Source organism: Saimiri boliviensis, chromosome 10 (assembly GCF_048565385.1).
Source record: "Saimiri boliviensis isolate mSaiBol1 chromosome 10, mSaiBol1.pri, whole genome shotgun sequence".
NCBI lineage: Eukaryota > Metazoa > Chordata > Mammalia > Primates > Cebidae > Saimiri > Saimiri boliviensis.
The window spans coordinates 51,123,751-51,137,409 of record NC_133458.1 but is presented as its reverse complement, the minus strand read 5'-3'; the positions used below and the strand labels follow the sequence as shown (position 1 = coordinate 51,137,409).

At 43.5% G+C, this 13,659-nt stretch overlaps 1 protein-coding gene across 5 annotated transcripts in view; it reads right to left on the bottom strand.

The window, feature by feature from the left end:
* Positions 1 to 13,659, bottom strand: part of PUS7 (pseudouridine synthase 7) — a 69,894-nt gene that overhangs the window by 30,115 nt on the left and 26,120 nt on the right. For 4 of the 5 annotated variants that reach the window (XM_039472811.1, XM_039472810.2, XM_074379276.1 and 1 more), the window contains 2 exons: positions 12,512 to 12,623; positions 8,711 to 8,788 (listed from right to left, as the gene is read on the bottom strand). In XM_039472811.1, coding sequence (XP_039328745.1) covers positions 8,711 to 8,788; positions 12,512 to 12,623 — 190 coding nt within the window. The remainder of the gene's footprint in view (positions 1 to 8,710; positions 8,789 to 12,511; positions 12,624 to 13,659) is intronic. The other variant, XM_074379275.1, reaches the window with a different exon arrangement.

Sequence of the window (13,659 nt, the reverse complement as noted above, 5' to 3'; positions counted from 1 at the left end):
TACTTTGGAAATTGTGTAAAAATTCTGTTCCTCCATAGTCTTTTACCCAATTATTTAGGTACCCAAGCATGATTATTGGCTGAATTGAATATTACTGTGTTGACTGAAACTGTGTTTTTATATTTGTCATTCTTCTGTAAAGAAAAACTATGTAGGGGCCAGGCACGGTGGCTCACACCTATAATCCCAGTACTTTGGGAGGCCTAGACAGGCAGATCCCTTGAGCCCAGGAGTTCGAGACCACACCTATGATCCCAGTACTCCGGAGGCCCAGACAGGCAGATTATCTGAGCCCAGAAGTTCAAGAACAGCTTGGCCAACATGGCAAGATCCCGTCTCTAAAATTAAAACAAACAATTGCAGCCCGGCATGGTGGCTTATGCCTGCAGTCCCAGCACTTTGGGAGGCTGAGGCAGGTGGATCACCTGAGGTCAGAAGTTTAAGACTGGCCTAACATGGAGAAACCCAGATGGGCGTGGTGGTGCATGCCCGTAATCCTAACTACTTGGGAGGCTGAGGCAGAACAATCTCGCGAACCCAGGAGGTGGAGGTTGTGATGAGCTGAGATCACGCCATTGCATTCCAGCTGGGGCAACAAGAGCGAAACTCCGTTCCTTTTTTTTTTTTTTTGAGACGGAGTTTCACTCGTTACCCAGGCTGGAGTGCAATGGCGCGATCTCGGCTCACTGCAACCTCCACCTCCTGGGTTCAGCAATTCTCCTGCCTCAGCCTCCTGAGTAGCTGGGATTACAGGCACACGCCACCATGCCCAGCTATTTTTTTGTATTTTTAGTGGAGATGGGGTTTCACCATGTTTCACCAGGATGGTCTTGATCTCTTGACCTCATGACCCACCCACCTCGGCCTCCCAAAGTGCTGGGATTACAGGCGTGAGCCACCATGCCTGGCCCAAAACTCCGTTTCAACAACAACAACAACAACAACAACAACAACAACAACAACAACAAACTATTGAGATTTAAGTCATACTTAGGATGTTGCCAGAGTTTTTGTTTTGTTTTGTTTTTTGTTTGTTTGTCTTTTGAGATGGAGTCTCCTCTTGTGTTGCCCAGGCTGGAGTGCAGTGGCATGATCTCAGCTCACTGCAACTTCTGCCTCCTGAATCTAAGGAATTCTCCTGCCTCAGCCTACTGACTAGCTGGGGCTATAGGCACACACCATGCCTGGCCCATTTTTGTATTTTTAGCAGAGATGGGGTTTCACCAGGTTGGTCAGGCTGGTCTCAAACTCCTGGCTGCAAGTGATCCACCCGCCTTGGCCCCTACTAAATGTTGGCATTATAGGGGTCAGCTACTGCACCGGGTCAGAAGATCTTTTTTTATTTTTATTTTTTAAATCTCAAATTTAAGTAGATTACTTCTACAGTTGCATTTTTATGTTTAAATTTATGATCCACCTGGAATTTATCTAGCAAAGGAAAGTGAGGTAGCGGAGCCACACTTAACTTTTTTTTAAATGGTTACCCCCAGTTATCCAACATTTTTTGCATCAACCATGCTTCTCCACTAATCTTATATGATACTTTCAATACAGACTAAATCCTTGGATGTATTTGGGTCTGTGATTATTCTACCTAGTCATGTTCCAGTATGAAATTGCTTTAAGTGCTATATTTCTTTTTTCTTTCTTTTTTTTTTTTTTTTGAGACAGTCTCACTCTGTTGCCCAAGATAGAGTGCAGCAATGTGATCTACCCTTATTGCAACCTCTGCCTCCTGGGTTTAAGCAAGTCTCCTGCCTCGGCCTGCTGAGAAGCTGGGACTACAGGCATGCGCCACCACGCCCAATCCACCCTGGCCTCCCAAAGCGCCGGGATTACCAGTGTGAGCCACCACGCCTGTCTAAGTGCTATTTCCTTTTCTTTTCTTTTTTTTATCTTTTTGGTGACAGAGTTGTTCTGTGGCCCAGGCTCCTAGATCATGCAATGGCATGATCTAGGTTCACTGCAAGCTCCATCTCTTGGGTTCAAGCAATTCTCTTGCCTCAGCCTCTCAAGAAGCTGGGATTACAGGCACCTGCCACCACACCTGGCTAATTTTTGTAATTTTAGTAGAGACAGAATTTTACCATGTTAGCAAGGCTGGTCTGGAACGCCTGACCTCAAGCGATCTGCCTGCCTTAGACTCCCAAAGGGCTGCGATTACAGACATGAACCACTGCTCCCAGCTATGTATATAGACTTTTGTATATTTTTCTTGTCTTATATAAGTTTTTCTTTCTTTTTTAGAGACAGGGAATTGCTCTGCCACCCAGGCTGGAGTGTAGTGGTGCAATCACAGCTCACTGTAATCGTGAACTCCTGGACTATGTATGGGAACAATGGTAGAATGCAAGGGCATTAATTAACCAAGGAATTGTATCCCAAGGAATCTAGAAGTGGAAGATCAGTATGAATAGAGGGATGAATAGGAGGACAGAACTCCTCTTCAGGCAGTAACTACTGGTATAGAAACTAAAAGAACAATTCAGAATCAGAAGCTGTCCTACAGAGAGTATTCCGGACACTGCTTCCTAATGGTGCCACAGAAGTGCCTGGTAGCTCTGCTCTTTTTTTTTTTTTTTTTTTTTTAAGTTGAGATAAAGTTCATATAAAATTCAGAAGGCTGGGTGCAGTGGCTCATGCCTGTAATCCCAGCACTTTGGGAAGCCAAAGTGGGTGAACTGCTTGAGATGAGGAGTTTGAGACCAGCTTGGCCATGACGGTGAAAACACATGTCTACAAAAAATACAAAAATTAGCCAGGCATGGTGGTGCATGCCTGTAAGCCCAGCTACTTGGGAAGCTGAGGCAGGAGGATTACTTGAACCAGGGAGGCAGAGGTTGCAATGAGCCGAGATTGTGCCACCGTACTCCAGCCTGGGTGACAGCAAGACAATGTCTCAAGTAAAATAAAATAAATAAAATTCACCATTTTAACTGTTATAAAGTGTATACTTCAGTGATTTTTAGTATGTTCACAACAATGTGAAACCATAACCACTATATACTTCCAGAACATTTCCATCACCCGAAAAAGAAACCCTGTACCTGTTCAGCAGTCACTCCCATTTCCTCTCCCTCAGACCCTGGCAACCATTAATCTACTTTCTGCCTCTAAAGATTTTCCTATTTCGGACACATCACATAAACAAAATCATACACTATCTGATCTTGTGCACCTGACTTCTTTTTTTCTTTTTTTTTTTTTTTTACTAAGTCAGGCAGGAAGACCAGCTGACTTCTTAGTGGAATTTTTTTTATGGTTTGTCTATGTTTTAAGTATGTTATCAGTATTTCATTTCATTCTTTTTTGCAGCTGAATAATAATACAAATTCTTGAATATACAATAGGCATCTAACTCTAAATTTCACTGATACTCCAAAAAGCAAGAACTATACTCAGTGCTGGTTGGTGCGGGTGCTCCCCGAGAAATGGAATGAAACTGACAAAATCTTCATGATACTATTCAGTTTTAATTGTGATGATCCCTGATCAAGCTTTTTGGTTGTAAATTCACAGCAAATTCAGTGAGTAACTACTAGAGAATATGAAAATCTTGCTTTTAAACATCAGGAACCGGCCGGGCACGATGGCTCAAGCCTGTAATCCCAGCACTTTGGGAGGCCGAGGCGGGTGGATCACGAGGTCGAGAGATCGAGACCATCCTGGTCAACACGATGAAACCCCGTCTCTACTAAAAATACAAAAAATTAGCTGGGCATGTTGGCGCGTGCCTGTAATCCCAGCTACTCAGGAGGCTGAGGCAGGAGAATTGCCTGAACCCAGGAAGCAGAGGTTGCGGTGAGCCGAGATCACGCCATTGCACTCCAGCCTGGGTAACAAGAGCGAAACTCCATCTCAAAAAAAAAAAAAAAAAACATCAGGAACCAACTAACCAACATGTTGCACAGAAAATCTTTATTAACAAAGCCAGGGAAATACTGGCCCAAGTTCAGAAAAGAGACTGGCAGGAACAGGCAAGAAAAGAAACAAATCATTCTCAGTAAAACTGTTCCTGACTGAGATCCTGCTAAAATTCATAGGTGGCTTTAGAGTTTCATGAAGCTGAAAAGAAGTGTTGCTTATCCCCAGGACTGATCAATCCAGCAATCATTCAAATGCTTGCATGGCAGAGTGGGTTTCTCTGGTTCATGAGTTCCCACGGAAAGGCCAATCTGCCTGGCCCCATGCATCCATTAGGCAAACTAAGGGTGTAGCCTGTATCCGCGAGATAAGTGCTTTGTGCTTTCAGAGTGCCAACACTTAGGTGGCTAATATGGTTTCTTACTAAGTCAACAGGAAGATGATAAAGGCAGCAAAAATCTGGAGACAGAGCAGCGTCCTGATAAAGTGTGACACCTGCTGGCTGACCAAGAAAAATATAAATATTCTCAGTCTTTAACTATCCGAAGACTTGGAAAAATAAAATAATGAGATGCCTTTTTTTTTTCACCCTCAAATGACTCCCCCTCTAATCATAACACTTTGCTGGGGAAGACTCTAGGGAACTAGAATAAAGGTGGTAAATTTGTAGCCCTTTTTTTGCAGGAAAATTAGGCTTTGTTATTAAAAAAAAAAAAAAAGAAAAAAAAAGAAAGAATTTCTCTGTTTTGACCAGCTAATGCAAAGAAAAAAGACAAATGTTAGAATGTCATATTCCTTTTAAGTCAGTAATCTCATTGCTAAGTTTATCTTAATGAAGTTATCACAGATGTATGCCAAGATTTAGCTACAAATGTGTCTGTCATGGACTGCCTTATAATAGCAAGAAGCAGGAAACAATGTAACATGCAAAAATAGAGTAATAGTTTAGGATATATCCATATGTTTAAACATATTTTGCTATATACCTACAGGAAATAAGGTATGTTATCTATTGTTCCAAACAAGATACTTAAGTATTTTTGTTTAAAAATGAAAAAAAGTAGGGCCAGGTGCGGTATGGCTCACGCCTGTAATCGCAGCACTTTGCGAGGCCAGGGCGGGTGGATCATGAGGTCATGATATTGAGACCATCCTGGCTATGGTGAAACCCCATCTCTACTAAAATACAAAAAATTAGCTGGGTGTGGTAGCATGCGCCTGTAGTCCCAGCTACTCAGGAGGCTGAGGCAGGGAAATTGCTTGAATCTGGGAGACGGAGGTTGCAGTGAGCTGAGATCATACCACTGCACTCCAGCCTGGAGAAAGAGCAAGTCTCTGTCTCAAAAAAAAAGAAAAAAAGAAAAAAGTCTCTCAAGAAATATATACCATGTCACGAATAAGGTGATCTCTGAGGGAGTACAGTTATGGCAGACCTTTTGTTTTCTACTAGTTCTTTCTGTGTTAAAAAGAAAATAGGCATGGCGCGGTGGCTCACACCTCTAATCCCAGCACTTCGGGAGGCCGAGGGGGGGGAATTGCTTGAGATGAGGAGTTTGAGACCAGTCTGACCATCATGATGACACCCATGTCTCCTAAAAACACAGAAATAAGCCAGGCGTGGTGGTGCATGCCTGTAATCCCAGCTACTCAGGAGGCTGCAGCATGAGAATCACTTGAACCCGGGGAGGCAGAGGTTGCAGTGGGCTGAGATAGTGCCACTGCACTCTAGCCTGGGTGACAGAGTGAGACTCCATCTAAGAAAAAAAGAAAAAGGAAACAAAACAAAATAAACCGACGTATTTTTTTTAGTCAGGAGCAAAATTCAAAGAACCAGTCAGAAATCACAGGAGGTGTCTTAATATTTTAGATACCAAAGAGAAGGCAAAAACCTTCTGTTGTGACCTCTATCCACAGAGGATGAGAAAGCCTGCGCCTTCAAACCCCTGTCCCCCTACCCGCATTCTTCTGAGTTTCTGGGGAGCCCCTGGGCCATTACTCACAAAGGTTATTTCAAATCTCCACTCTTTCAAAAGCTCCCGTCCCCACTCCTGCTCCTTCACCGTCAGCAAATGACTCCACATACTACATGCCACAAGGAGAAAGTGAAAGCAGGCCACCAGGTAGGAGCACCATCACCTTCATGTATTTACTCCTGCTCTCTTTCAAAAGCTTCAATATTTGCACACTCTGTCAGTAAAAGCAACAGTGAGATGAATGCTTTTATGACTACATCGCGCTACTGTCCCGAGGTCAAGGAAGAAAAAGATCTGGAATAAACATTAGGATGCAACCAGTTCAACAACTACATTATTTCAGGTGAATCGGAAAACTGGTGGGAAAGAAGCCCAATGGTAGGGGATCATTTAGTAAACAGGAGATACCCCCTCAAATTCTTTATAAAAAGATAAGGGAATTCAAAATAAATATATGGGCCCAGCACAGTGGCTCATGCCTGTAATCCTAGCACTTTGGTAGGCGGAGGTGGGTGGATCACTTGAGGTCAGGAGTCAAGACCAGCCTGGCCAACATGATGAAACCCCATCTCTACTAAAAATATAAAAATTAGCTGGGCGCACTGGCACATGCCTGTAATTTCAGATACTTGTGAGGCTGAGGCAGGAGAATCACTTGAACCGGGAGGTGGGGGTTGCAGTGAGCCAAGACTGTGCCATTGTACTCCAGCCTGGGTTAACAAGAGCAAAACTCCACTGTAATCAATAGAATGGGGGAGGCGGAAGTTGCAGTGAGCAGAGATTCTGCCATTGCACTCCAGCCTGGGTGACAGAGTGAGACTCCGTCTCAAAAGAAAACAAAAAAACAAAATAAATACATGTATTTAAGTAGAGGTAGTAAACACAGGGGACTTTATTTTTAATTGCAGTATGATTGACATAAACTGTACAAGTTTTAGGCCAGGCACAGTGGCTCATGCCTGTAATCCCAGCACTTTGCAAGGCTGAAGCGGGAAGATCACAAGGTCAAGAGATTGAGACCATCCTGGTCAGCATGGTGAAACCCCATTTCTACTGAAAATACAAAAACTAGCTGGGCATGGTGGCGCACGCCTGTAGTCCTAGCTACTCGGAAGGCTGAGGCAAGAGAATCGCCTGAACCCGGGAGACGGAAGTTGTAGTGAGCCAAGATTGTACCACTGCACCTCAGCCTGCTGACAGAGCAAAACTTCATCTCAAAAAAAATTATAAATAAAATAAAATGTACAAGTTTTGACGTGTGTAAGCCCATGAAATCATTACCATATTAAAGACAATGCATCCATCACCCCAAAAGTTTCCTTGCCCCTATGTTATTTCTCTCTCCCACCATTCCCTGCCTCTGGAGGTGTACTAAGATGAAAGCCTAAATGTGTCTGACACTGTACAGCTGTTAAATTCATAGAGCTGGCAATTTCTCTTTTACCTTCACTGTGACTAACTGGGTTCACACCCCTATTTCTCCCTCTCCAGAATATAACAATAGCCCTGGTCTCTAGTTTCATGCGTCTTGCTCCACCTGCAATCCATAATCCAGTCTTTATACATCACTCCCCCTGTTTAGATTAAGGTCGAGGTAAAGACCCTAAAAGTGATCTAAGAGGCCCTTTGGGATCTATGTCCTGGCCAACTCCTAGACCCTTACTTCTTGCTATGCTCCCCCGAAACTAAAGGACGTGCCAGGTAACAAATGTGCTTTCGAATGCCTTTTCTTAAACTGCTTTCTTGGTTTGGAAAAAACAACCCTAAGGCCTACCCATCCCCAGGAAATCTCTACTCAACCTTCTAGAATCTAGACCAGTGCTTCCCAATCACGGACAATTTTGGCCCTCAGGGAATATCTGACAATGCCTAGAGACATTCTTTGCCATCGTAACTGAGCAAGGAGTTGCTACTGCTACACAGTGGGTAGAGACTAGGGATGATTCGAAACATCCTGCAATGCACAGGACAGTCCTGCAACAAAGAATTATCCAGCTCCAAAGCGCAACAGTGCAGAGGCTGAGAAGACCTGATCTATATCAAAATCCAAGCATCCCATTTTCTGTGAAAGGTTTCCTGTGTGCCCTACACATCAAATTCCATGCTTCTTGACAGGCATATGTGAACATCCAAAGGGTATCTCTTTTCAGCATTTATCTTGCTGCAGGAGAAGTTCTGACTTACATGTCTGTCTACTCCACTAATTAAAATTGCTTCAAAAACACAGACCATCTTTTTTATCTGTAGATCTCAGCTGCACAACAAAACAGCACGTTCACTGTTTTGCAATTTTAAATAACATAGTTATATTTAACAACGAATGAACAAAAGAGAGAAAAAAGCATTTATTCTCTTGGGTCTATAAAAAAAATCCTTTAAAAATTACACAAATAATACACACTTCACAGATAAGAAGAAAAAAACAAAATGAAAAGTGATTTTTTTTTTTTTTTTTGAGACGGAGTTTTGCTTTTGTTACCCAGGCTGGAGTGCAATGGAGCGATCTCGGCTCACCGCAACCTCCGCCTCCTGGGTTCAAGCAATTCTCCTGCCTCAGCCTCCTGAGTAGCTGGGATTACAGGCACGCGCCACCATGCCCAGCTAATTTTTTGTATTTTTAGTAGAGGCGGGGTTTCACCATGTTGACCAGGATGGTCTCGATCTCTCGACCTCGTGATCCACCCACCTCGGCCTCCCAAAGTGCTGGGATTACAGGCTTCAGCCACCGCGCCCGGCCCGAAAAGTGATTTTTAAATAGGCAGAAGCACCATCTAAAGTTGAAAGAGAGAAACCCCACAAAGTAAATTTGAGAATTCTGAAAAGCAGTGCCAGGACTTTTACAGTATAAATTCTGTTATGTACTTTCTACTTACTTGAGAACAGCAATCTCTTGTACTGTTATAGCCCTTTTATCTTTGGTTCCCATGTAGGAGAATATGTTTGGCTTGACTCTGGTAAGACAGAAACAAGATCATCTAAAGAAAGTCACATACCATAATATCATAAGGAAATCCTAATTCTCATCATTAAGTTTTAATATAAACACTTAAAATCATAACACAGTAAAAGAAGAATGAAGAGAAACTTTATTTTAAAATGAATCCAGGGAAGCAGCCACGGTGACTCATGTCTGTAATCCCCAGAGCTTGGGAGGCCGAGAAGGGTGGATTACCTGAAGTCAGGAGTTCAGGACCAGCCTAGCCAACAGGGCAAAACCCCATCTCTACTAAAAATAGAAAAATCAGCCAGGTGTGGTGGAATGCGCCTGTAATCCCAGCTACTCAGGAGGCTGAGGCACGAGAACCACTTGAACCCAGGAGGTGGAGGGTGCAGTGAGCTGACATCATGCCACTGCACTCCAGCCTGCATGACACAGCAAGATTGTCTCAAAACAAAAAAAAGTATTTAGTAAAAAAAAAAAAAAAGTATCTAGGAAAACAACATAAATTCATATGCAAACTAGAAAAGTAAATGACAGCCAGGTGTGGTGGCATGCACCTATAGTCCCAGTTACTGGGGAGGGTGGAGTGGGGAGGACGGTCTGCGCTCAGGAGTTCGAGGGTGCAGTGCCCTATGATGGTGCCTGTGAACAGCCACTGTATACTACACTACTGCCTCGGTGACATAGTGAGACCTGGTCTCTTTAGAGAGAGAGAAAAAAAGTAAATGATGGCCAAATAATTCCTTTCTTAGCAGTATAAACATTTGCGGCTATTAGTAAATAAGTGAGGTTGTTCAAAGGCTTGGCTAGCCAGCAACAAAAAAGGCAACAATATACTTCCTACCCATCACCTGCAATTCATTACATTACCTAAGACTGTGAAAGCAAAGAAAGCATTCTTTGCCATCATAACTGAGCAAGGAGTTGCTACTGCTACACGGTGGGTAGAGACCAGAGATGCTGCGAAACATCCTGCAATGCACAGGACAGTCCCGCAGCAAAGAATTATCCAGCCCTGAGGGAAAGAAAGCAAAGAAAAAATGCATTCTAGAGATACAATGCACCACTATGAAAATTTATCTTCAATTCTTACAAAGTTAGTGTGTGAATTTTCCTAAAATGCTGCTATTGCTTTGTATTTTAAAAAAAGCCAAATGATGACCGGGCGCGGTGGCTCAAGCCTGTAATCCCAGCACTTTGGGAGGCCGAGGCGGGTGGATCACGAGGTCGAGAGATCGAGATCATCCTGGTCAACATGGTGAAACCCCGTCTCTACTAAAAATACAAAAAATTAGCTGGGCATGGCGGCGCGTGCCTGTAATCCCAGCTACTCAGGAGGCTGAGGCAGGAGAATTGCCTGAACCCAGGAGGCGGAGGTTGCGGTGAGCCGAGATCGTGCCATTGCACTCCAGCCTGGGTAACAAGAGCGAAACTCTGTCTCAAAAAAAAAAAAAAAAAAGCCAAATGAAATGCTAAAACTGGGATCTGAATAGTTCCGATATGAAGATATAAGTAACCTAGTTAACTAAGAAGTATTGTACAAACGTAACCGTTACATATGAGAAGGAAAAAGCCACGTAGAATTTTTCTTTTTTCTTTTGAGATGGAGTTTCACTCTTGTTGCCCAAGCTGGAGTGCAGTGGTGCGATCTCGGCTCACCACAACCTCTGCCCACCATAACCTCCGAATCCTGGGTTCAAGCAATTCTCCTGCCTCAACCTCCCAAGTAGCTGGGATTATAGGCATGTGCCACCATGCCCGGCTAATTATGTATTTTTAGCAGAGATGGGATTTCTCCACGTTGGTGAGGCTGATCTCAAACTCCCAACCTCAGATGATATCCCTCCTTGCCTCCCAAAGTTCTGGGATTACAGGTGTGAGCCACTGCACCCGGCCGGAAGGATTTCTTTCTTTTTTTTTTTTTGAGACGGAGTTTCGCTCTTGTTACCCAGGCTGGAGTGCAATGGCGCCATCTCGGCTCACCGCAACCTCCGCCTCCTGAGTTCAAGCAATTCTCCTGCCTCAACCTCCTGAGTAGCTGGGATTACAGGCATGCGCCACCATGCCCAGCTAATTTTTTGTATTTTTAGTAGAGACGGGGTTTCACCATGTTGACCAGGATGGTCTTGATCTCTTGACCTCGTGATCCACCCGCCTCAGCCTCCCAAAGTGCTGGGATTACAGGTGTGAGCCACCGCGCCCAGCCTGGAAGGATTTCTTAAACCCTGAGCAATGCTCAACTCCCAATCTTGATGGAACTCCCTCCCCACCCATCTATTCCTGTCAAGAATGGTCTGTTCTTTCTGGCTTAGGTATAGGCGTAGTATCACAGACTCTCTCCCAGGAAATTAATAAACAGAGCAAAATAAATGTTACTTAATTGGGTACTGTGTATTATGGGCTGAACTGTCTCCCCGCCCCCAAATCAATCTGTTGATGCTCCGACCCCCTAGGACCTCAGAATGAGACTGTATTTGGAGACAGGGCCTTCAAGGAGGTGATTAAGTTAAAATGAGGCCATTTAAGGTAGGCCCTAATCCTATCTGACTGGTGCCCTCATAAGAGGAGAAACATGGACACACACAGATACCAGGGGTGTACGTGCACAAGGGAAACGCCACATGAGGACACAGTGAGAAGGCAACCATCTGCACACCAAGGAGAGAGGCCTCTGGAAAAAAAAAAACAAACTTGCCGAAACCTTGAGCTTGGGATTGCTAGCCTCTAGAAGCATAAGAGAATTAATTTCTGTTAAGCCACCTGGTCTATGGTATTTTGTTAAGGAAGTCCTAGCAAACTAATACACTGTGTTGCCATATTTAAGCTGAGTTAAATATATATTAGAAACCAAATTTTCACAGCATACAGACTTGCTGTGGTGCGTAGCCACTTCCATTTTTAAGAAAAGCGTTGGCCCCGTGCCTACCCCCCGAGATCCAGCCTCTGCTATATTTACATTCCTGTGAGAAAATCAGACCGGTCTCAGGTTTAGTCAGTCTCCAGGAATTGAGAGCTCCCAGCCTGGCAAGACCAACCCCTGCAACCACGTCAAAGGATAAGTATAGGCTTTCAGAAAAAGTTACTTTTCGTCTTCAGCCGGATGGACTGGTAACTCTCAACTGCATGAGAATCATTTACTTACAGAATTTTCATCTTGAATTACTGGCACTACACACGTGGGGGTCAAAAAAATTAATTCATCCATTGCCTAAGAAATCTATCCTTGCAGCCTGAAGCGGTGGCTCACGCCTGGAACAATGCACTTCCTATCCATGAATGGCGATTCTTAATGCCAGCACTTCGGGAGGCTGAAGTGTGAGGACTGTTTAAGTGCAGGAGTTCAAGACCAGCCTGGGCAATATAGTGAGACTCTGTCTCTAAAACCTAATAAAATTAGCCTGGCATGGTGGCACACGCCTGTAATCCCAGCTACTCAGGAGGCTAAGGTGGGAGGATTGCCTGAGCCCAGGCAGTCAAGGCTGCAGAGAGCTGTGATCATCATTCACTCCAGCCTGGGTGACAGAGTGAGACTCTGTCTCAAAAAAAGCAAAAACAACCAAAAAACAAAAACAAAAACAAAAACAAAAACAAAAACAAAAAAACTATCATTGGAAGATGCGTGTACTCTCTGTAATCTGTGCTGCTCCTGCTCATTTTTCCATTATCATGGAAAAAGGAATACACATTTCTGTTGTTGATTTAATTTTGTATAGGCATAACAACAGTAACTCACCTTAAGTATCTGGAGAGTACATTAATAGCATCCATGGTGTCTTTGTTTTCCTTGTACAGTACAAAGTGACAGTAACTTCCCCTAGATTTTGGCCAAGAATGTTTTCTTGGATCTTAAAAGCAAAAAAAGTAAATGTTATATACACCATAATAAAAGCTATGGATATAAGAGCTCATTTTTTTTGCTATAGAACCTTTGAGTGGGAAATCAGTTCTAGTCTGATAAAGAAATATAGGATATCCTCTCTGGTATCAAAAATAAAAAACAAACAAAAAAATATAGGTTAAGTGGTTATAGCTGTGTGGACTACAGGTATTACAGTTTCTGCAACTGGACACTTAATGGTATCTATCCATATTTAAAACAAAAAGCTAAAATGTGACTGGGCACAGTGGCTTATACCTGTAATCTCAGGACTTGGGGAGGCCACGGCGGGCGGTTAGCTTGAGCTCAGAAGTTCAAGACTGGCTTGGGCAACATAGCAAGACCCATCTCCACTAAAAATAGCCAGGCGTGGTAGTGCACACCTGTGGTCCCAGCTACTTAGATGGCCGAGGTGGGAGGATCACTTGAGCCTAGGGGCTGGAGGTTGCACTGAACCAAGATCATGCTACTGCCCTCCAGCCTGGGTGACAGAGTGAGACCTTGTCTCAAAAAATAAATGAAAAATATTTTTAATTTTAAAAAAGAAGAAAAAAAATTAAGCCAGGTTAAATGCTAACTTCTGAGCAACTAGTGTTACTTCAGTTTTTCAATCCCGTGTTAAAAAACACAAGATTTAGGCCAGGTGTGGTGGCTCATGACTATAGTCCCGGCACTTTGAGAGGCTGAGACAGTGGATCACTGAGGTCAGGAGTTTGAGACCGGCCTGGCCAACACAGTGAAACCCCATTTCTACTAAAATACAAAAATTAGCTGGGTGTGGTGGCGGGCGCCTATAATCCCAGCTATTTGGGAGGGTGAGACACGAGAATTGCTTGCACCTGCAAGGTAGCTGTTGCAGTGAGCCAAGATTGTGCTATTGCACTCCAGGCTGGGCAACAGGAACAAGACTCTTGTCTCAAAAAAAAAAAAAAAAAAAGTAAAAAAAGTTAGATTAAAGCTGCTCAAAGTGTTTTGTTTTGTTTTTTAATACTTTGGGAAAAATA